The 22,138-nt window shown below is 45.4% G+C and overlaps 1 protein-coding gene across 1 annotated transcript; it reads left to right on the top strand.

Moving 5' to 3' along the window:
• Positions 1-8,286: 8,286 nt before the first annotated feature.
• On the top strand, positions 8,287-11,431 carry LOC142577802 (very long chain fatty acid elongase 7-like). Its single transcript, XM_075687249.1, has 2 exons — positions 8,287-8,476; positions 10,301-11,431. Exon 2 carries the CDS (start codon positions 10,317-10,319, stop codon positions 11,184-11,186), a length of 870 nt encoding a protein of 289 aa, XP_075543364.1. The 5' UTR covers positions 8,287-8,476; positions 10,301-10,316; the 3' UTR covers positions 11,187-11,431.
• The last annotated feature ends 10,707 nt before the right edge of the window (positions 11,432-22,138 follow it).

Here is a 22,138-nt window from a genome sequence, read left to right as displayed (position 1 = left end):
CAGGGAGGAGTTTCATACTCAAACAGAAACAGTGCGAGTCAGATGATAAATGATAAATGAGCATAACATATGACGCAATGAGAGCATTGACTTTTATGCAAGTGACCACGTTGACAAGCGTGTGACTTTTCTTATTAGTCAGAGAAGGAAGCAAATATAAATGCCTTAATGCATACTTTCGCTTGCGATAAACTATATATATAGCGACATCCGATAAATTAGGCGGAATTTTGCTTCGCTATAATCAAGAATGAAAACTTGTGGATACGCTATTTCATAGGTGTGCCGTGTTACTTCGTTGGACGTTGTGATGAGGAAATATGAACACTTCGACATGAGCAATAAGAAAATGCTAATTCTTTGCAGCACCACAACGTGCGCAACGATAGCATACCACCCTTTTTGAGCCCCCCCCCCTCCCCCCCAGTCATCAATATTCACACAATTTTGGAATCTAAGCATCACTATGTTAACCCTTTGTAGAACGGCGTATATATTTTTCCAGAACGTCTGAAAATTTTTGCGTGATATGAATAAGTGCTTTGAAATAGTGAACAGTAGGTTTCGCTTCTCTATACCTTGCTGCTTATTTTTATAAAAGTGGGACGTATTTTTCTCACTGAAACTAAATGGTCTTTAAAAAATGGGATGTACGGGCCCTATAACGTAAAACTATTCTAATATGTTTTTATTCCTAGCTTCTGACGTCACATTTGCGGAACTGCCGACGCAAGCATCGGGCGGCGACCCGCAGCGTTGTCTGAAGAGACCGATCAAACGCTATCCTCGTTTATAGGAGGTCATTTTAGTTTGATTTCAAAGCGAATAACATTGCTTACACTGAGCGACTTGTCTGAGCGCTTAATGTGAGCGATAGGTGTAACTTTCAATGCAGGAAACATGGATAATTTATTACCCATATTGAGAACGTTTTTCTAGCGAGAAAAAGTGGGACCAAATATAGAAAGCGTTCTAACAATGCAAAAAAGATTTTTAGATATTGCACGCCTGTCCCCTGTTAGTAGTAGCTAGTACCCCCTTTCAAAGCTATTGTCACATGAAGTGCTAAACCTTTAGACAGAAGGCAGCACCAAGCTAATGAGATCAATGCGTATATTTGCTGTTGAGAAGCGTTTTCGCGCACATAATAAAGCGGGACATATCTGTCTCATTTTTCTGCAACATTGTCCTGCAACATGACTGGCATAACATTAACGATGACTAATAGAAGAACATAGTTAAATAGTAGGGACAAATATGCGCTGTCTGTACACTCTTCGATTGGACTGAGTCAAAAGTGGTGTGGTGGCGCTGCCGCTGTCAGCGCTGGTCTAACCTACAAGTGTGCACATATAAGCACGCTTATGTGTGTGGGCTTGCACAGGAGAGAGGAGATTGGCTCCCGCGACTCTAGCACACGTAACTGGCTGTGTCTATGCACGGTGAGACCACTTTGGTCTTGGAGCTCTTGTAGTCAGGAGGACGTTAGCCCAACACACGGAACGAAAGCATAAGCCACAGCGGAAGACTGCGGCTCATGCATTGTCATAAGGAGGAAGAGCGCGATCGAATGAAAAAAAAAAAACGAGGCGGCGGGAAAAGAACATTAGGGCGAACGTCCGCCTACAAAGGTAAAAATACGCCCCGGCGTTACAGTTGGCCGAACCGGCGCTGCGGACTCCCGGAACTGGGGCAGTTGCTTTCGCGTTGCTTTCTTCTGAGATGCCGGGTGAGGTCGATGTACCGAGACCTTCCGTTAGGAGAGTGGGTGAAAGTCGAAGGGTTCGCCTTGTGCCACTGAGACCACATGCTTTTGTGCGCCCACAGAGGCAACCGGACAGCGTGCACTGTCATCCCACTGACGAAGAAATGGAGGCCATCAAGTTCCCTTCCGGTCACAGGTGAGAACACTTTCGCACGACTGGCGAGCATGCGTTATGAGGCTTTACGTTCATGCGAAGAAAAGCAACAGAAAAGTAACACTAAACTCAAACAGGAAGGTTTTGTGCGCTAGTACATAGGTGTAGAAAAAGCTGGTGCAGAAATGAGAAACATTTTTCATCGGTCGAAACTGCAACTTTGCAGTCGTCCTTGCGTAAATAAAATATATTTCTCCTTTTAGCTAGGCAGCAGCCACAATGCTACACTTATATAAACGCCAGTTTGGCACCATGTGTACGTAAGTTGGTACACACAAAGATGATTTGATTCACCTGAAGCATGGAGGGGGGGGGGGGGGGGGGGGGGGGAGGGACCGCGCTCATTTCTGGCATAACCGTCGGTAAGGACATGAGTGTAATCGATGTAAGCTTTTACCACCGGAAGCACGACAAAATTCAGTTATGCAGCGCGTCCGATACACGACGCGAAGCCTTGATGAAAGTGTCACGTTGTAGTGACGGTCAACAGCAAGACAGTGTCAAAACTGTGCATTAGAGCCTGTGGGGATGCGCGAACCCCACAAGCCTGACCCTCTAGTGGGCTAGCTCGTGCCTAGGAAAGCAGGCAACGCTCAAATAACAACGATAGCACCGAGCCCCGTCGTCCTTTGTCGATTCTTATCCACGAGTCAAGTGCGTTGGCTATCGACACATGAACACATGACTCCTTCCTACGTTCCTGGGTAATCGCTGGTGCTCACGTAAGTTTGAGGATGTACGGCATTATTCACGTAACGCGCGCAATGTGGTTAGGCGATTCTCATTTTGCTGTAGAATCATCAACAACACTCAGGAAGTTTCAGATGCAAGAAAGCGTGTTTTGCGGCGGGTGTTACTTATGTAACAGTGGTTAGCCGGTGAGAAATGATCACCGAAAAAAGCTAAACCGTGTGTACGTGTCAATATGGTTCCAGACGCTTCCTTACTGCGCGGAATGGTTGCGAGTGCGCGTAGTCGACGCATAATTTCTCTACTAATTGAAAAACAGAGGTGAACAAGCGCCGGCACGACTTCATGAACTGATTCATATGCAGGGATCTATTCCTTAAATGGACTGCCAACTACCCAGAACGTGTCATGAGATGTTGGTCGAAATGAAAAGACCATAATTTACAGTGATATAATTGAGAATTCCGTTCGAACTTTAATTATAGAGATATAATTTTACATTCGCACATAAATTCGCAAATAACGGTAAATGGCGCCAACTGACGGTGAAGCCATGGTAGTTAAGATGTGGTCAATGAACTTACTAATAAAAGGTCGGATGTTATTAAGTGCCGCATACGTATCGTTCCCAATCACAGTCTTTATGTTACATAGGCGTCTGCGCTTTATCCTATGCGTATAACGAATTAAAAAAGGTCCACGCTAACGAGTGGCGCTGCTTTTGTGGCAACGAGTGGAGCGGCAAATCCCTATCTCCCCTCATTGCATGGCAGTGCGCACGAGTGCTTTTGTTCGCGCGCAAGTAAGCGAGTGAGTACCCCGAGTTTTGTGGTCTCTCTCTCTCTCTCTCTCTCTCTCTCTCTCTCTCATCTCTCTGACATTCAAAATGTCATGGTATTATTGTCCCGTGAATGGGTGCCAACACTGCAATAATAGCCCTACTGGCATATCCTACCACCTTGCTTGCCTTGGCTAAAATGAAAGCCTGAAGCATGCAGCCAGCAAACGCATGGCCTTTGGTTTCTGTTACTTGGAGGGAGCCGGCACTGGGGAGTAGATCTGAACACCACCCATTATCGAAGAAGTAATTCAACATGTTAGAAAACATCAACCGCAGCGATATTGCTTGATAAGCAAACTATTGGGCTCTTGCAGCTGCCACCACACTTGTCTGCCTTCCCACCGATGCCGGCGGATAATCACTATCGCACTCTCCTATCACTGTTTCCAGCATGTTTCCTGAGCACGACTGCATCCTTAATATAGATGAAAAGACTCTGATAAAAAATGTTTCACGCCATTTTCCGCGTTACAATTGCATGATTGGATACTAATACCGGTGAGCATTCCGTTGCATTAAAAAATCACAGGCCTGCACGGTACACGCAGTACACTCACAGCATAAACTGGAGGAGCGTCTCAATAGCAGTCCCTATAGCAAATTGTGTGAAAATGGTAACTGGAAGTACCAAGTATGTTAATAGTAGCGAGGTTGGTCGCGAAGAAGCTGCCGGGCAGCATTTTCGGTACTACGTACTTGAGAGTTTCGGCGGCGAAGTCGCTGAGCCGCATTTTCGGCAGCACGCACTCAAAGGTCCTGGCAGTGAAGCTGTCGGGCTGCAGTTTCGTCAGCACGTACTAGAGGGTCCGCGCGGCGTAGTCTTCTTGCGTGATTTTCTCGAGAACGAACTGAACTGTCCTGCCGACCTCAACGGTGGCCTGCGGCTCGTGCAAGCTCTCTGCATAATGGTGTGTTGAGCCTGACGTTGCCTGGCTGAAGCTGGGCTCGTGGCTCTAAGAGTCGTTTCTTCAGCAGCAGTTTGCACTTTGCGAGGAGGAGCCATAACGTGCACCGAAGAGATTACACGTGTATCAAGATTATGCGGCGCTAGTGTCACATTCCACGATACGAGGCACGATACAATGCATGTCTCGAAAAATCGAAGGACGAAAGCCCTAGTCAGCAGGATATGTAGCAAGATCGCACTCCTAATACCTCGCACTAGCCACTTATCTTGGTTCGCTGTCTCTTAAATGCCCATATGTCTTTCCGTCATCTTCCTTGCCTGATTACAGAAGCGGCATTTTTTCTCCCTTTCAAAGAGAATGGAAATGCATGCATTAATTATGTAAAAGTTAATCACTTGGATACTTAGGACTTTATGCGCACCAGGATATGCATATGCGATGCAAATCGTACACGTATCTTTTTCGTATGCATCTCTGTAATCTTCTTTTTCTTCTTTAAACCTTCTCTATTTACCTTGTTCAACTGCACAACCAAGTGATATCTCTTTTCTAAATTTTTTAATCTCTCTAACTTCTTCTCTAAATAAAAGCTTACAGATCCCCATAATCTTCTTTTTCTTCCTCAAGACTTCTCTATCTACTTTGTACCGCTACCTGCGGTATAACAATGCGGTGCTAATGATGATGATGATGATTTATTGGCATCCCCTTTGAAACACAGCATCTTGATATGACAAGTGGCTCGATACGATGCTAATGATGGTGAAGCTGAGGATTTATTGGCACCCATCCAGTTTGAATACAACAGCCACACAATATGTTTTTGCTAGCATTCTTTAATACATCTCCTTAACCTTCTTTTTCTTCCTCAAACCTTCTGATGTAAGAATACGCAACTACAGTGAAAAATGTGCGCGTATCGACGCTATGCGGCGCACATGTCACATCGTGCGTCCCCTCGCGCGCTAGGACGCGTTTATAGGGCCCTTTTCCGCTGCATGCTAGCAATCCTGGCGTCGCTCAGTGGTGGGGTCGCTGACTGATACGCAGCAGGCTAGGGTTTGATCCCAACGGGAACTGGATACATTTTTTGTCTCATTCCCGGCGATAGCTGCTAAGGACACCGGACACCGGCGGCGTCGGCGGACACCATTACTAACCGAAACGGCTATTGGAATGAACCTATAACATTTACGCTGTAAAGCGGATACCACTAGAAGTGGTTGTCAGTCCCTTTAAACTACAATGTATAGCTGTGCTGTAGGAGGCACTAAATAGGCAATTTTCGTAAAACTGTATTTGTAAGAGTTGCTAAGGTAAAGCACTGCTATAAAGCATTATTTTCATGCATCGAATATTGACCACGAAGCTTCACTTCCCATCAGGTTACTCATAACTTCATGACTGGGGAGAACCAATGAAACAGAAAAATGTCGTATCACTTCATCATTTGTTTGGCATCATCAGTAACAGCTCGAATAAGCGTGTTCAAGCTTGACGTGCTCTAACCTACCGCTCGAACTAACAACCTTCGGAACTGCAACCATTCGATGTCTATGAGAAAGAAACTTAACGTGCAAAAAACATGTGCTTAAATGCTCGCAGCTTGGCATACTATATCTGCGACTTTCTAACCAGAAGGGACACTGAAAACATTGTTGTATGTAGTCAGATTTGGCCGTGCTGCTCCTTCAAAAACTCAAGCAGCGTCTCTTTTTTTTTCTTTTTCATGAAATAAACACAGCTGTTAAGCAGAAAATTTCCTTCGAAAGCCGAACTTTCTTAAAAATCGGAAGCAAGAGCATATGTGCGTAGCTTCGCAGTTACTTATTTTATTTATTTTATTTTATTGTACCCCTAAGACCGAAGTATTACAGATGGTAGTGGGTAAGAAAACATACACAAATAAATAACGCAGCAGCAAGAAATCGTTCGTTGTTACAGCAAAATTTATTAATTAATTGTATCCGGGAGTGATGATGTCTGATAAGGCCGTACGAAACTTTAGGTTGTCCTTGATTGCGACAACTGCGCCGGGAAGGTGGTTCCATTCCTGAGAGGTCCTAGCAATAAATTATTCGTTACAGGTTCTGGTGCGGCAGTGAATGATGCCAACGTTATGGCTATGATCAATGCGAGAGGAAATGTAGGTAGGTGATGATATAAGATTACCGCGCAGGTAGGAATTGTGAAAATATACTTCATCAAATAAAGCAAGGCAAAAGCACTTACGCCGGGCTGAGAGAGGAGCAAGCAGCAAAGAGTTTTTCATGGCAGTTACGTGTGATGTGCGGCTGTAATTGCTATGAATGAAACGTGCGGCATTGTTCTGGATTAGTTCAAGTGATTGAATAAGGGTTTCGAGGTGTGGGTCCCATATGGATGAGGCGTACTCCATTTTACTCCTAATAAGTGTTTTGTATATTATTAACTTTAATGACGTAGGGGCAGAGCAAAAATTTCGGCGAAGATAACCTAGCATGCGATTAGTATTGTTAATTACGTTGTGGATGTGCAACGACCAGGAAAATGATGAGGTTATGTGGACGCCTAGGTATTTATAGGAGGTTACGACCTCTAGGGCAGTATCACTAAGGTAATAGTTCGGCGGAGGAATATTGCTGCGAGTTACACGCACACATTTACATTTAGTTACGTTAAGTTGCATTAAACATACACACCAGTTAGAGATAGCGTTTATATCGTCTTCTAAGAATTTGTTATCAGATTTGTCCGAGATTTCACGGAGGATAACACAGTCATCTGCGAAAAGGTAAATATTAGAACAAACGTCATTGGGGAAATCGATCATGTAAATTAAGAAGAGAAGAGGGCCTATAACTGATCCTTGGGGCACACCAGAGTCTACAGGATTAGGTGAAGACATATTATTGTTTGACACTACATACTGTGACCGATTAAGGAGAAAATGCTCAAGCCATGCAAAAAGGTTAGGATCTATATTAAGTTTAATAAGTTTAAATAAAAGCAATTTATGACACACTTTGTCGAAGGCATTGGCAAAATCAAAGAAAACACTGTCTGAGAATGAACCTTTGTTGAGAATAAGATGAAGGCTGTGAGTAAAAGAAAGAAGTTGAGTCTCAAAAGACAAGTTTTTTCGGAAACCATGTTGTGCTCTTGTGAAAAATGAAGTATTCTCTAAGTGCTTTGCTAAATGTCAGTACAAAATATGTTGAAGAACTTTCTCGGAACTTCTCGCAACCTTTTGTCATCTTCTTTCAGAATAGAAACCTGCCAACGAACACTGGTTTGAATGTTCTATTATTCCTATACATCACGTAAGAGTTTATAAATTTGAATGATTTAGCAACCACGGGTGGCCTCAAAAGCACGCGGTGTTACATCGTGCGGCTTAAAGAACACCCATGAGATGGGCATCCGTTGTCCTTATTTTTGTGCTTTTTCCCTGGCACTTTGATGCCACTTCGGCCCATGGCTTCAACCAATTAGCTTCAACTGAGCAAAAAGCAGTGGTTGACGCAAACAGGATACGAAAATAGGTGACGTCATCTACGTGAGAAATTAAGGCAGTACCTTCTGACTACCACTCCACACTTAACTATCCATTTCACAGAAAAGAGAGAGCCGTGTGAAAAGGACAATGTATCCCACTTAACCTTCTGCCCTTGCAGCCCCAGCGCATTGTTCTTTACGGAGGTCAGTTCTTCAAGATCTCTTGACTTACTAGGGCTGCTCGCGTGATTCACTTCACGTACCGTTCCCCGCTATGACGTCCTGCAGACAGGAAAAGTAGGGTGAACAAAGCAGCTCGTTTTCATACAATAATATCAACCTTCGTTCTATCCGTGTCAAGAGAGGGCGGCGAAAGGAGAAGCGAGAAGCGGTGACGTTTCCGTGCATTCTTTGTGACGTTCTTTTTTTTTTAATTTTACCTAGTGACAAATGCTGTCAAGTTTCAGGCAGGACGGAACGCGTAGCCTAACGTTGTTGCGACGACGCGCAGGCGCACTGCAAGATTTCAGAAATTGGGCGCCATCTCTCCAAATTCTTTCTTTTCAACAAAGACTAGCAACAAGTACGTGTCTTGTCCACTAAAAAGCGGCGAAATTGGAGCTACTTGTTCACGATCGCAGGTAAGCAGTCCTTTCGGCATCGAGTGGACAAATTTCTGATGGGTTCGATTCAGGCTTTTCTACGTCACGTGTGGTATAAGCTAATATTTAGATGACTGTGCTTTTCGGCATGATGTGAATGATCTTGTTTTTTGTGTGCATAGTTGAAAGGGTGTTACGCGGTCACTTTAAGATTCGGGAAAGGTGTAAGGTCGGTTCTCGCCATGGCACGACGTATTTCCCGACACATAAATTCTAGGGCAGTTCCCGATATCCATCCCTTAAGAATCCCACTGCGATAAATACTCAAGCAACAATGATTCACCTTAGTTGCAATAGCGATTTATTGGAATTGCAGAGTGCAGCCGCAGCAGTCATATGACATGATGACTGAGTTAACTGAGAGCAGGTGAAAGGTCGTTGGAGTGCTTATATTCGTATAATTTTCTAGTGCAATCAAATTCTCAATTTGTTACGTGCTCAGGCTCTAAACATCGTACTCTAACTTAGCAGTTCGTCCGCTCTAAGTGCAGTCACACATTCTAGCTAAAATCAGTCTGGGTGTGAGCTATGCGTGACATAAGTCTTTATTATTTGATTTTGAGGAGTTAGCAAAATAAACGCCGTGTGATATGGCACTACACTTCCTACTGAAATATGTCGTCCTTTAGACTTGTAAGTGTACCCGGCCTTAAACTTATCAATTCGCGCTTCCTGCGGCAGGCTGACGTAGTCTATTTTCAGAGATTTCGGTTACTTTTCGAGCCCGAACAGTTCCCTAGAATTGGCTCTATGCAGTAAGTTTGCATTTTATTGCTTCAAGTACGCCAAGTTGACTGAATATTGAATATACTTACGGTGAGCAGAAACAACAAAAAAAGTATTTACTGCACTAATTTCCTCTAACTTGCGAAATGAGCTCTAAAAGGTAAGCTGTATTGTGCATAGGTGTAAGTGAAAATAACGCGAAGTAATTACGGCCATTTTTACATCATGCATCACTGTTCGACACAGCTGTCTTGTACAAAAGATTGTTACTGCATTAGATTTTCTTTATTCTAGAACTTCTTCCTAAGTTACACAAGTTATTTAGTCTGACATTAACTTATAATTATTTGGAGCTGTAGCTAGGCTTGCGTATGGTCACCGAACCAGAATATCATCGCAGCATGGCGCGACATATAAATGGACCTGAAGCTACTATGGGCAATTGCAGCATAATGAAATACGCTAACAATTAATTCATACAAAGCTGAGTAGGTAGGGTGAGCAGTTGTACATATCGTGAGCGTATCGGGTTCCTCCCATTCGCCAAGTCATTTGTAGCTCAATCCAAGGCCTGTTGGTGTTCTTGATTTCTAGTTCGGTAAACGGTGATTTGGCACGCATTTTTAAGGTTATGAGTGTTCTTCTAAGGTTAAACCTCCGGACATTATTCACTGGTAGAAACTAGAAGAACAACGTTAAAGTTATCAAAATAATTCATTGCTGGTTCAATTGCAATCGGTCGTAATTAACAACGTTGTGTAGTCTTTGATTATTTGCCTCAGCGTTTTAGCGAACAAGGCTATGTTCTAAAATGTGTATAAGAATATCCAGAGAAAAGTCGCCTTCTAATTTGATTCAGATACATCCAGAAAAAAATCAAAATGAAATATTCTATTGTTTCGGGCTATTTATTGAAAATCTGAGCGCAAAGTAGTGTCAGTGTCAGCAGAAAATCGCAATTTATAGCTTAATAGAGCCAGAAATTACTGAATTAAAGGTGCTGACATGTGTGAACGAAACGATGAAGTTAATCATTTGGTTCTATGAGAACCTAATTTAATCTTATGCCGTTTGCAGGTTCGGGCGAACAAGTATGGCTCTCAGCCTCCAACCCAAAGTGTGGCTAGACAAGCTCCACGCCATTTCTGATCCTAGGACCCGAGACTACCCGGTAGTCCTGAATCCATTCTTCGTCACCCTGATGCTCGTCGCCTACCTCTACTTCGTCAAGGTCGCCGGGCCGAGATGGATGAAGAACAGGGAACCCTTTCAAATCACAAACATCATCCGCGTGTACAACATCGCCATGGTTCTCGTGAACATCGTAGCCATCTTCGTGATTCTCATTCCCACGTACCTGCCCGGAGGCACATACAGTCTACTCTGTCAAGGACTGACAGGCAAATCGCCCGAGCATCACCTTAAGTACTACAAGTACGGCTGGATCCTGGTTGCGTGGCGATACGCGGATCTCTTGGACACCGTCTTCTTCGTTCTGCGCAAGAAGTTCAATCAGGTGACCCAACTTCACGTCATCCACCACACCATCGTAGTCATCAACATCTGGTTCTACACGCGCTTCGCTCCCGAGGGTCAGCCGGCGCTCGGTCTAGCACTCAACATTTTCGTCCACATCATCATGTACATGTATTACTTTCTCGCCAGCTTCGGAGCCCGCATGCAGAAGTACCTGTGGTGGAAGAAGTACCTTACAACGATGCAAATCGTGCAGTTCCTCATTATCATCGTGCACATGTCCATACCGCTTTTCGTCGACTGCGGATTTCCAAGGCGAGTCGTGCACATAGCGAACGCCCAGACCTTCCTCATCCTCTGCTTGTTTATAAACTTTTACCTTCGGTCGTACACGCGTTACAACAACAAATCAAAAGCTGACTCGGAGTCCTCAACCAGTGCTATCACCAGCACCCGCGCACTCAGCAAAGGAGAGAAAAAGGAATAATGAGAAAAAAGTGATTTTTCGCTTCAACCTATGCAGCCGTTCAATGACTTTTGAAATACTGCTCTACAAAGTTCGGTTGTTCCTATGTCAAAATAAAATCATCAGTTGTGTGTGCATGGCAAAGACACATAGTCCATTGGCTTTCTTGTAATTCAGTCGAGCTGAGATACCTTTATAGTCTATGCTGGTAATAAGTGAGATGATCAATTTACTTTGTAGTCGACATCAAACGCAAAAACTGCGAAGAAACGAAGAGAAGTTAGTGGAAGGTAAGACAATGAACCATGGTAAGAAGATGTTTCAATCTATTTAGTTTCGTGCAGTTGTAGATCAAAGGTGACATTCTCAGCATGGTACCTCGTAACAATGTCTACAGGCACTTGCTTTGGTAATCTATTTCAGCGAGAGTCAAGTAGTCGCTCTCATGAGTTCTGTATTGACTACTGAAAATTGTCGCGATATTGTTCTAATGTTGACAAGCTGCGGAAGTAATGTGATTCAACGTTATGACTAATGATGACTCCACGCAATACGTGGTTGCTGCAAAGCCTCTGCAAGCCAAGCTGTTCGCCTGAAAAAAATATCATCCAGTACGGACCCTCGCCTTCGCTGTCGCCTTGGCATTCTCTTGCGCTCACCTGAATGGCCCTGTTCCAATAACGGTTCAATAAAAAATTAATGTAGCTATTTTGAAAAATATTTCACAAAATATTATTAGGTTCTGAAAGTGTTATAGGCTGCCAGACCTTACTGTTTCGTGTCCTTTACGGCTAGTGCAAATGTCGCCATTGAATCAGCCTGGCGGGAACTGAAGTCTTGCCAGCATCAGCCTGTTCGCTTTTTCAGACAGCAAGGTCACACTGTAATTACTGCAACGCGGGTTGCCTCTTGGCAATTGCATTCATCGTACGTTACGTTCTGCGAAATAATTACACATGATAAGCTTTACCATTGTTTTTGAGTGGTTCGGGGGGAAAAGTATGGTACGAGGAGACGAAGCAAGTTCGCTTTTTTATTTCGCCGCCTCCTTCTTGCATCTTATTTCCTAGTAACAAACGCAACGCCATTTTTATTCGGAGATGTACCAACATCCATTACAGAGTGCGGGAAGCAGCTCGAAGTATTGCACTACTGTTGGATGCGACAGAGACGGGAACAACTCTAAGCCATGTGGGTATCGTACTGACCTGTACCACGGGTTTTTGGCAGCTTCCTTAGACGGATTGGTTGGCACAGACCAAATTGGGGAGGAAATGTCCGTTGAAATCGAAGGAAGACGAACCATTGGAAGCAGCACGAAACTTCTCGGACAAGAAACGAAAAGATGGCACTCCAGTGCTTTCAAGACCCCACAGTTTTTATCAAGTGCAGAGCCAGCTTCACGTCTTGACTTTGTGGTGTACAGAACCAAAGGAGTACATGTGCAAGAAGCACATCGTGATGATACTTTCTCGACAGCACAAATCGAGCCATTTCTCTTTAGCTTCTACAATGACTGTTCTTTCGGAAATTGTAGACTCCCGACTTGCTGAGCCATTGACCTGTGCTGTCCAGATTCAAATAGGCTAGTCATTGAGGCTAAGGAGAAAAACTAAGAACGAAGGCCAAAAGAGCCAAGTAGGACTGAACAGCAGTGGCGTAGCTAGGTCGTTTGGCACCCGAGGCCCATAGGTCTGCAGTCACCCCCCCCCCTCCTGGATGCCGTCAGGAAGACCACCTCCCCTATCATAATCTGACACAGACTGAGATGCACCAGATGGACACCCTCCTCCGTACGGCACTAAAGGCAGCGCTGGGACTACCCCAACATGCGTCTACGCAGCTCCTACTACGACTGGGGGTGCACAACAACATTGAAGGTCATTTTACCAGCCAATTGCAACGTCTGCAACGAACAATGCAAGGGTGCCACATTCTATCCCGGCTAGGATACCAAATACCAAGAAAACCACAACAGGAAAACCGCACACTTCTTCCGCTTAGCATTCGCAACAAAATTCACGTGGCCCCAATTCCCCGGAATATGCACCCTGACCGTCATAAAGGTCGACGAAAGGCAAGAGCACAAACCCTGGCTCACCTATTTGGCGATGACAAATCAAACACTCCAGTCCTATACACCGACGTGGCCCGCTACCCACAGAAACGTGCCCTATGTCTAGTCGTACTAGATAGTGCAGACATTCTGAGAGCTTCGGCCACGCTCAACAGTGTGGACAGTGGCACGGCGGAAGAGGGTGCTATTGCCTATTGCCCTAGCCATCGTACACGTTTCAACCACGCCGGCGCCGGATGGACCTATCACAGTGGTCACTGATTCTCAGACTTTGGCACAAGGGAGGGTGACACCCTACACACACCGCATCCTTACATCATTACACCCCACAGCGTTACACAGGGTGCGTATCGTCTGGACACCTGGACACGCCTCTCTCCATGGTAATGAACGCGCTAATGCGGTAGCCCGAGAGCTCGCTAACCGGGCGCCATTGGAAGAGCTGTCCAACCCAGACGACACACCGACAGAACCACTGAACTACACTGAAACTCTGCAATATTACAGAGATACCAGGAGACACTTCCCTCCACCACATAATTCCCTTAATCGAAAAGATGCCGTCACGTGGCGACAGCTTCAAACTAATTCATTTCCCTGCCTCTTTTATCTTCACCTCTTCCACCCAACACAATATCCCTCATACTGTCCCTATTGTGGAGCAAAGCCCACAGTATATCATTGCACGTGGGAGTGCCCACACCCTCCGGGCTACTCCCCTATTCCTTCACCTTCCCCTTCCTCTTGGGAGACTGCGCTGACCAGCTCAGACCCGCAAGAGCAGCGACGGCTGATCCGGCGGGCACGCGGAGTGGCGCGAGCCAATGGGGCCCTGAACTAAGGGCTCCACCCTGCGAGGAAGTCGCCCTATCTCATGACCAATAAATGTTTTCTCTCTCTCTCTTTGCACATCTCCTGTCAGACTGTAAGGCTTGGCAGACAATATACATAGGGAAGCATGGAAAATATGGTTCACAAGCTACAAAAACATTTTAATAAAGTTTTAATTAGCGATTTTAGAGGCAATATTTGCAATATTGCATTCACAAAACTGAAGCCCGACAGTCATATGTTGCCCCACAACAACTCCACAAAGGTCGTCGTAGGTACTACGGCGGGCAGTAATTTGGCTGTGGGAAGCCCTGAACCCAAACGAAAATAGTGTCAGCGACACTTGTCTCCCCACGCTGTTAGAAAAAGCCACCCACCTACTTCCCTGCTGTGCGGGCGTCAATGATATGACCATTACGAGTTCCGTTCATTCTGATCCATAAAGCCTCTCTTTATTTGCTGCTATTGGCAAACGTGATTGTCCGAGCTGTGGTGCCGCCACAAGGTTGGGAACGGAATAGAGCACGCTTCGCGTCGATTCCGGCCGTCATCATGCAAAAAAAAAAGAAAGAGAAGGCTGCGATGAAACCCGTGCCAGCGTAAGGTTTCGCTACTGTTGGTCTGCACTCGCTGCACTCTTAAAACGGTTGCACCATTGGGGTGTATATTTGCCCCACAACGATAATCGTCATTTGCCTAGCTTGTGTTTTCTTTCTTCAAAACTCGGCGCTCGCTACTTTCCTGTCGAGAAAGCTGTGTCACGTTGATAACGCGCAAGCCTTTCATGACTTGCAAGTACGAGGCTGGCAGCGTTAAAGAAAGAAAATGCGGCCATGGCAGATGACTATTATTGTTGTGGGACCAGATAAGCCCCAAAGGGTGATTTTTTTTTTAATTGAATGGAGAGGATAGAAAGATCGACCTCACTGGCGTACTATTTCATATTTCCCTCGGTGCTACGATACTGGGCCGACTGCAGTGCCAAAGAATTGCAGGCTTCAGCACACAAGAGGATTTTGTTTAGCGAAGTTTTGTTGAGTTAATAATATGATCCTGGGTCCTCAATTCCCGAATTACAATGTTTCCTCTATAATTGCTAAGCAGTTATTTAAGACATCCTATGTTAAGATAGCCCGGGCTGAACGGAAGAGGGACCCAAGAGCCGCATCGCCAGACTGCGTGTTTAGCGACGCACGCTCCAAACATGAGCCCACCGCACATGACACATTCCTCTAAGGCGAGTAGTCTAGCGAACTCTTCGCGAATTAAATTTTTTAGCGCGCACATTCATGCAATTATTACGTAGTGTGTTGGTAAAGCTCCAGCTGACAATTCCGTGGCACTACATAACTAGCACATCGGGTACATGAGCTCGGGTTGCTGCTCCACTCAAGCCAGCGGAAATAGAGGGTTCTTCAGACATATATGACCCTCCCCCCTAACTGGCACCCAAAGCCCTATTGCCCCTCTCCCCACCCGCCCCCTGTTATTATGCAACTGCTGAACAGCCATGTAAGAACCTAGCTTGCCGCCGTATGGAGCAGAATATAGGTCGCGATATTTTCTTCCAAAAGAGCAGGCTGAAGTCACGCCTCGTCTTGTATAGCTGCCTTTAGGAAAAGGTGATATCGGTGTCTGGCAAACCACAGCGTGCATGTTGGCAAACGCATAGCCAAAGCCGTGTGCACATCCAAATGTGACTGATTGCATTTGTGTTCTTGTCGCGGCGTGTCCTTGTGTGAGCTCTTCCGTTCAACCTCGTGTGTGATTTATTTGTGATCAATTTGGTGTGATAGCACTAAAATAAATTCATAATTCATATACTAGACCACTAAACTAATCGCTCTTCATAGCTCGGAGCTATGTATCTCAAACGATGCCCGGGTAGCACTGTTCCTGTTCTTTTTTTTTTTCGCCAGTCATTGGAAGTCAAGCTATCCTATACGAAACACTCGCCCTAACACTTTGCGTGAGCTCCAAAAAATAGCTCTGTCAGTGCCTATATTGCTGTAATTTATTTGGAGTATATATGTTGCGAAACATGTTGTCTAAGGGAGATTAGCCTGGTTCACATAACACAAATTCAGTGAGGTTTATACATTATCACTTCTGTACTACGCTTATGTATAGTGATGCTGATGACACTGAAAATGAGCACCAGCTACAACTACATGTAATTTCAGCACTGTGAAGGAAGTTTGGGTATTTCCAGAAAATATGTGAAGCAGGCCATTTGTGACTATGCGGAGCTGAAGAAGCTCGTGTCCGGTGCGACGATGGTGCTGGGCAGCGTGATGCTTTCCAAAGGCGCAAACGGCATCATCCAGCTATCTGAGTGGCTGCGGCGGAATTCACCACCTCTAGCCGCAGCAAAAAAAAAAGCAAGAAAAAGATGGTCTTTGTCAGGACTAACTATACTGATGCGACGCAATTGGCATTTTTCATAAAACTGCGAGAATGGCCCGAAACCAAACAGGGGGGATGCCGGACGTGAATGCAGAATCGACGCGTTCCCTCCTCCTTTCTGGCCGCAACGGCAAGATATCATTAGAGAGAGAGTGAAAAGGGGAGGGTAAGTGTATGGGCAGGAGGTGACAGCTGGGGCAGGATTAGGAAGCCAGTGTGTCCTACGCCTCAGATGCCACACTTACGTTCAGTTGTCATTCTTCTCTTAGAACCTGTTGTTGTCTCGTGTTTTCTGCAAATTACTGCCAAAATTTGCTGTGTGTACCAAGGTTTTCAACGCCTAGCAAGGCAAACGTCTGAAAAGCAACTTTTTTTGAAGTGTTTCAAATGAAATGGGAAAGCCCAATCAATATGCATCTGAGTGAAGAACGAGAAAAAATTATTTTTTCTAACCGGAGCCTAAATTTCAGAACAAGTGCCTGTGGTTGGAAACTTGTTCTCACTTGCATGGGTCACTAAGTGAGAGGCAGTTTAATGTAGGAGGGCAGCATAACCGTCTTGATGTATAAGAGAACACTGCTGTCAGTACCATCATGAATTGTTACAGTCAGCTTATATTTCGGTTACTAGATATTTCGCAATACCGCTTTTATCACGTGACTTCATATCCTGGAGTGCTGCCGTGTGCGCTTCATCCATGGGCCATAGAGGCCGAAAGTTTTAGCTATTTATCACGTATGTATTCTGGCGCCAGGCCGCTGCACATACTGATGGAAAACGTTGCATTGGTTTTTTCCCCAAGCTTCGACACGCCGATGAGCGCCCAAAACCATTCGGCCGGTTCGTCGGACAACAGGAAACACAACGTCCTTCGAAAAGGGAGAAGGGAACGCGTCCCGCGCACGCGAGAAGGGAAGCAGGCCATCTACAGAGGGTTTGGTGCTTTGCGGCGGCGTCGTCCACTTACCTCGACCTTCGTGTGATAGCATCTCCTCATCTTCCTTCAGTTCTGGTGCATTTTTCGTGTTGAAGAATTGTTAGTGTGTGGGAAGGGGACATCACTTGCCGCCGTTACCGTTACTGTATCGCATAAGGTGGGCGTTTGAACTATTCTGTGGTAGACCGAGCTATCACGGGTCGTCGTTCCTGAAGTGGTCACTGTGGCAGCTTCGACGGGGCGACCGGACGGGAGACCTACGGTGTGAGGCCTCACGGCCGGGGTGCGGAGCACCGCAAGGAAAGAGTCTGGCTGCTCTAGTCGGGCACCAGACAAAGAAAAGGGTGCGTTTATTCCAGTGAGTAGTACACTTACAGCGTTGGGCGCAGAGTGGCGCTAGGGATCATAACCATTCGAAACCGAAACTGGATACCAAAACAGGATATCACAGTCACCCTCTCATGCACTAGCTCACATCAACGTTGCTTACCTTCCGCGATTGGAGGAGCCGGCACTCTTGCACCAGAGCATGTACGATAGACTAGAAACGTTTGTTCGCCACCCTAATACCCATCCATGTTCATGCAATTTGCAAATAGCTGGGTAAAAAAAGAAGTAAGAAAAAAGCATTCAACATATGAAAGTCGACGGTGCCCCTTACATGAACTGCATGTATCTTGAGATGCATGAGGCTGATAGTGCTATATTTAGCTACACGCGAAGCCTTTTCGTCGCGTATGTATATAAAAAAGCACCCTTTTTGGCGCACTGCGAGTCGTGCAAAACGGGGTCGGCGTATTGTTAGCACGGAATCAATGGAACGGCGCTTGCTGGGGAGCTTCTGAACGTACCGAAATAGGCATCAGGTAACGCGGCACATGCGTGACGCCCATAAAAAGCCCACCAGTGCTTCTAAAGCAGTTCGTGCCGACGTCGGCTGGGACCAGGGTCCCAGAATTATTTTTCTTTGTTGTGGTTTTCTTTTGTTTTGGAAGTGTTATTTTTATTCAATACAAGCCCACAATAAACAAATTCAAACGAAAGATTTACGCTAGGACCTGTCGAGAAATCCGTGTTTGGTTGATCCGGACCTGAACGAGGAAGAAGTAGAAGGCGCGAAGCCGGTAGGCCTACAACCAAAAGCCAGAAAAAACATACAAAAATTTATTTTTGTCCTCTGCTACCACCTTGTTCCAGTAATATAAATATACCCTTTAATGGGTTGTGCCACTTCACCTGAAACGAACACTTCCACACGCCCAACAAACACGCCCAACAAATGGCAATGCAGAAACTTAAGTCAGCCTAGCTAAGCAAGGGCACGTGGCCAACCACTCTGCCTGAACAACGCCTTTCAAAATGTTCAGTTTCAGTGCACGGAAGATGCAATGGTACAAATTGGCTAAGCGGAACAGAAACAAGGAGCTGGCAAAACCACGAGTGCCACAGGTTCAAAGTCTGAAAAGTTGACCATACTGGTTTGCGCTTAGGCTAGTTGACCAAAAAGCCCACTTTCTGGTCTCAGTACCCGCCTGTCGAGCTTTCAGAGGTTGGAAAATACACAGTTTGTGGGAGTACCATTGGCACGATGGGCTGGACTTGCTGCTATCACTCCGTAGTACGGAGTTCGAAACAAGGCAGTGGGAGGTCTACAATAAAACAAAAAATTCCGTCTGAACCAATCTACGATGATAGCCTAAGTTTTGCGAAACATTCGGGCACGCACGCACGCACACGCACATTCTTCGTTTACGTTATTCAGCATCTATGACATCATTGTTAACTTCATCTGTTGTGCCCAAGACAGTTATCACGCGAAGGTGCGTGCTTGTAAAATTCCTCACCCCTTGTCAAATGTTAGCGTGTGGCCGAGCAAACTTACTCGCTTACCATGCTGCAGGTGCAGGTTCAATTTCTCGCAGAGGGCTAAATCCTCTTAATTATACTTTTAAAAGCCATGCACTCTTAACCCCTTCTTCTCGCTTTTCGGGTGGCTGCCAACTGTCTTGTACTATTGGCCGGTACCGGACGTTGTGAAAACAAACATCGGATATAGAGCCAACCGAGGCGGCCGGGGGCGGTGGGTGATGCACGTAGGCGCAGATGTGAGCTCCAACGCCAACATGCCGCCGTCATCATATCGTCATCGTCGTCGTCGTCGTCACTTCATCGCCGTCGTGCCATTGTGATTACTCTTTCTTTGTCATGTCGTCATCATCCGTCCGCTGTCTTCACTCTGTCATCATCACTGTGTCGTCACAACGCAGCCATCGTTGAGTCGCCGTCGTCATACTGTTTTCGTCCTTCCGTCGTCTTCCTTCCATGATCGTCATGCCGTCGTCGTCAGAGTGTCGTCATCATACAGTCACGCCGTCATGGCCGTTCCATCGTCGCCATTCTGTCGTGGTGATTCCAGTGTTGTCCTAACATTGTCGCCATGCCATCTTCGTCTCGCCATCATTGTCATTCCATCGTGGTCATTGCTTCGTCATTTATACAGCTTCGTCACGCCATTTTCATTAAGCCGTCGTCGTTACGTCGTCGTTGTCATACAGTCGTCGTTATTCTAACATCGTCATCCCATCGTCGTCACCTAATTTTCATCATATCTTCGTCATTCCATTGTCGTCACATAATCGTCTTCATACCAGCATCGTCCTTTTGGCATCGTCATAGCGTTGTCGTCACGCCGTCCTTGACGTTTCCTCGTCGTCATGGCATCATCGTCATTGCATCACCATCGTGCAGTCATTTTCACGAAGTCGTGGACGTTCCGTCGTCACCAGTCTTTTGTAGTGAGTCCATTGTTATCAGGCCATCGTCGTCCTGCTGTCGTCGTCATACAGTTTTCATCATGACAACGTGGTCGTTCCCATCTGGGTCATTCCTTAGTTCTCATGCATGGGATGTCCGTGATTGAAGGCCACAAGTTTTGTTGATCGAGGCGTTTCGCGGGGAAGATGTCTAAAACTTGTTCGTGTTCTCTACAATTACAAGCAGTCGCTAAACAATAACAACTTTGTTGGCAAACACCAACAAAAGTTTCGTTTATAGCAATTCGCAAAGCGCGTAGGATCCATATATTCTTTTACTATATAGACTTCACGCAACGCAGTTTAGAAATGACATACTATTCAGTATTTAATTTGGCATTCAAGTTCGTTTTACTGGAATAGCAATTATAGGGACACTCCAGGCAAACTTTCGTAGTCGCCACCTCCGTGATGTTCTGAATATATTTAAGTATGTCTTCTATATGTGTGCTATATTTTTACATGCCGTATATGCCAGTTAGATGATATACTGTTCTGCCGTCAGAGTTGCTCAAACCAAGTCTTATGTTCTTGACAAAATTTGTCATAAGAATTTTTTTCAGAATTGCAGCTAGCAAAAAAAGAATTCCCACGAAACATGTCATTCACAGCGCATGCTTCTATATCCAACATCTCAGATTTTTACCATCTGCAAAAAGTTAGTGCTCACAATCTCAAATTGATGTAGTTTAAAAAGCTCCGCTCTTTACAGGCAGCGCAAGGCACCTGCAGCAAGCCATTATGGCCATACATGGCACGTTAAAGCAACTGTGCCAGAGATTTCGGCGCACGCGAGTAAGTCGCATCCGCCTATAGTCGTGCGCTCGTACTGTTAAAACGCTGTCGAGGAGCCGAAGCGCTACGCTAAACATTGATATCGCTTGCAGTGGTTCGCACTGCTGGTGAAATTGCCGAACGTTCCCTTTTCTTGAATACTCGTACTCAATTGGACGCGGTAATTAAGCTATTCGAACACTCTTGCAAATAATCATCGCAACGTCTAGGCCTTATGGCCTCCATGCGTTTACATCTTAATAAACATTTGCAAAAATGCGCTGTATTTTGATAGCATTGTTCAATGTAGCTTTACGTAATGATACGAGCTTTCGTTGTTATTTTGTAACGGTACTTACGACGGTCTTCAAGCCACTGCGTACTGTGCCTTATCGCTCTACTCTCGTCCAGGAAACGTGCAAGTTCTCCCTCTATGTATGCCCTGACACTTCCTTAGCAGTGCTGTCGTTTCGCCACATTTATTCGTATTGTCTTCTGCGGACAAAGAAAGAAGAAAGAAAAACAAGCCGATGAAGCTTTTCTACATAAATATAAAATTGGCTCGGGGTCCTTCTTTCTTCCTTGTACCCGCACTTTCGTCCCGTTGCGAAGGTTCACCGCTGGTGCATTCTAATTTCGTTACAATTACGCACAGTGAAAACCCCTGCCATTTGTTATTCAGATATGGTTTCAGTGAAATAATTTCTAACGTTGTTAGTTTGCTTGACGTTGTTCCTATCTACAGCATTTGCGCAACAGGGTACAAGAATGCCGCTTGCAGCCACAATGCTGCTTGTGTCTTAGTTGCTGCTAATTTCCCTTTTTTCTTTCTTTTCCTTCTTTTTTTGTTCTTGTCTGTGTTTGTGTCTAAACAAGGATCGCGCTTTGGCACGGACACCTTTGTTCAACAGCGAGTTTTTTTTTTAAGCGCTGCGCAAGCGAAGAACGACGTCACCCAAATCTTAAAAAGCACGACTGAGGGAAAAGAGCCGAATTTGGGAGAGCGCAACGAAGTCAAGGCCACCAAGATAAGTTTTCTTTGTTTACCCTTTAGAAAACAACTGTCGACGCAACGCAGATAACTAGACGAGAGCTAAAGAGGTTTAAACTGCTTGGGTGCTCACCAGAAAAATTT

This window comes from Dermacentor variabilis, chromosome 4 (assembly GCF_050947875.1).
Source record: "Dermacentor variabilis isolate Ectoservices chromosome 4, ASM5094787v1, whole genome shotgun sequence".
Taxonomy (NCBI): domain Eukaryota; kingdom Metazoa; phylum Arthropoda; class Arachnida; order Ixodida; family Ixodidae; genus Dermacentor; species Dermacentor variabilis.
Note: the sequence above shows the minus strand (reverse complement) of the source record. Positions and strands in the feature narration are given on the sequence as shown.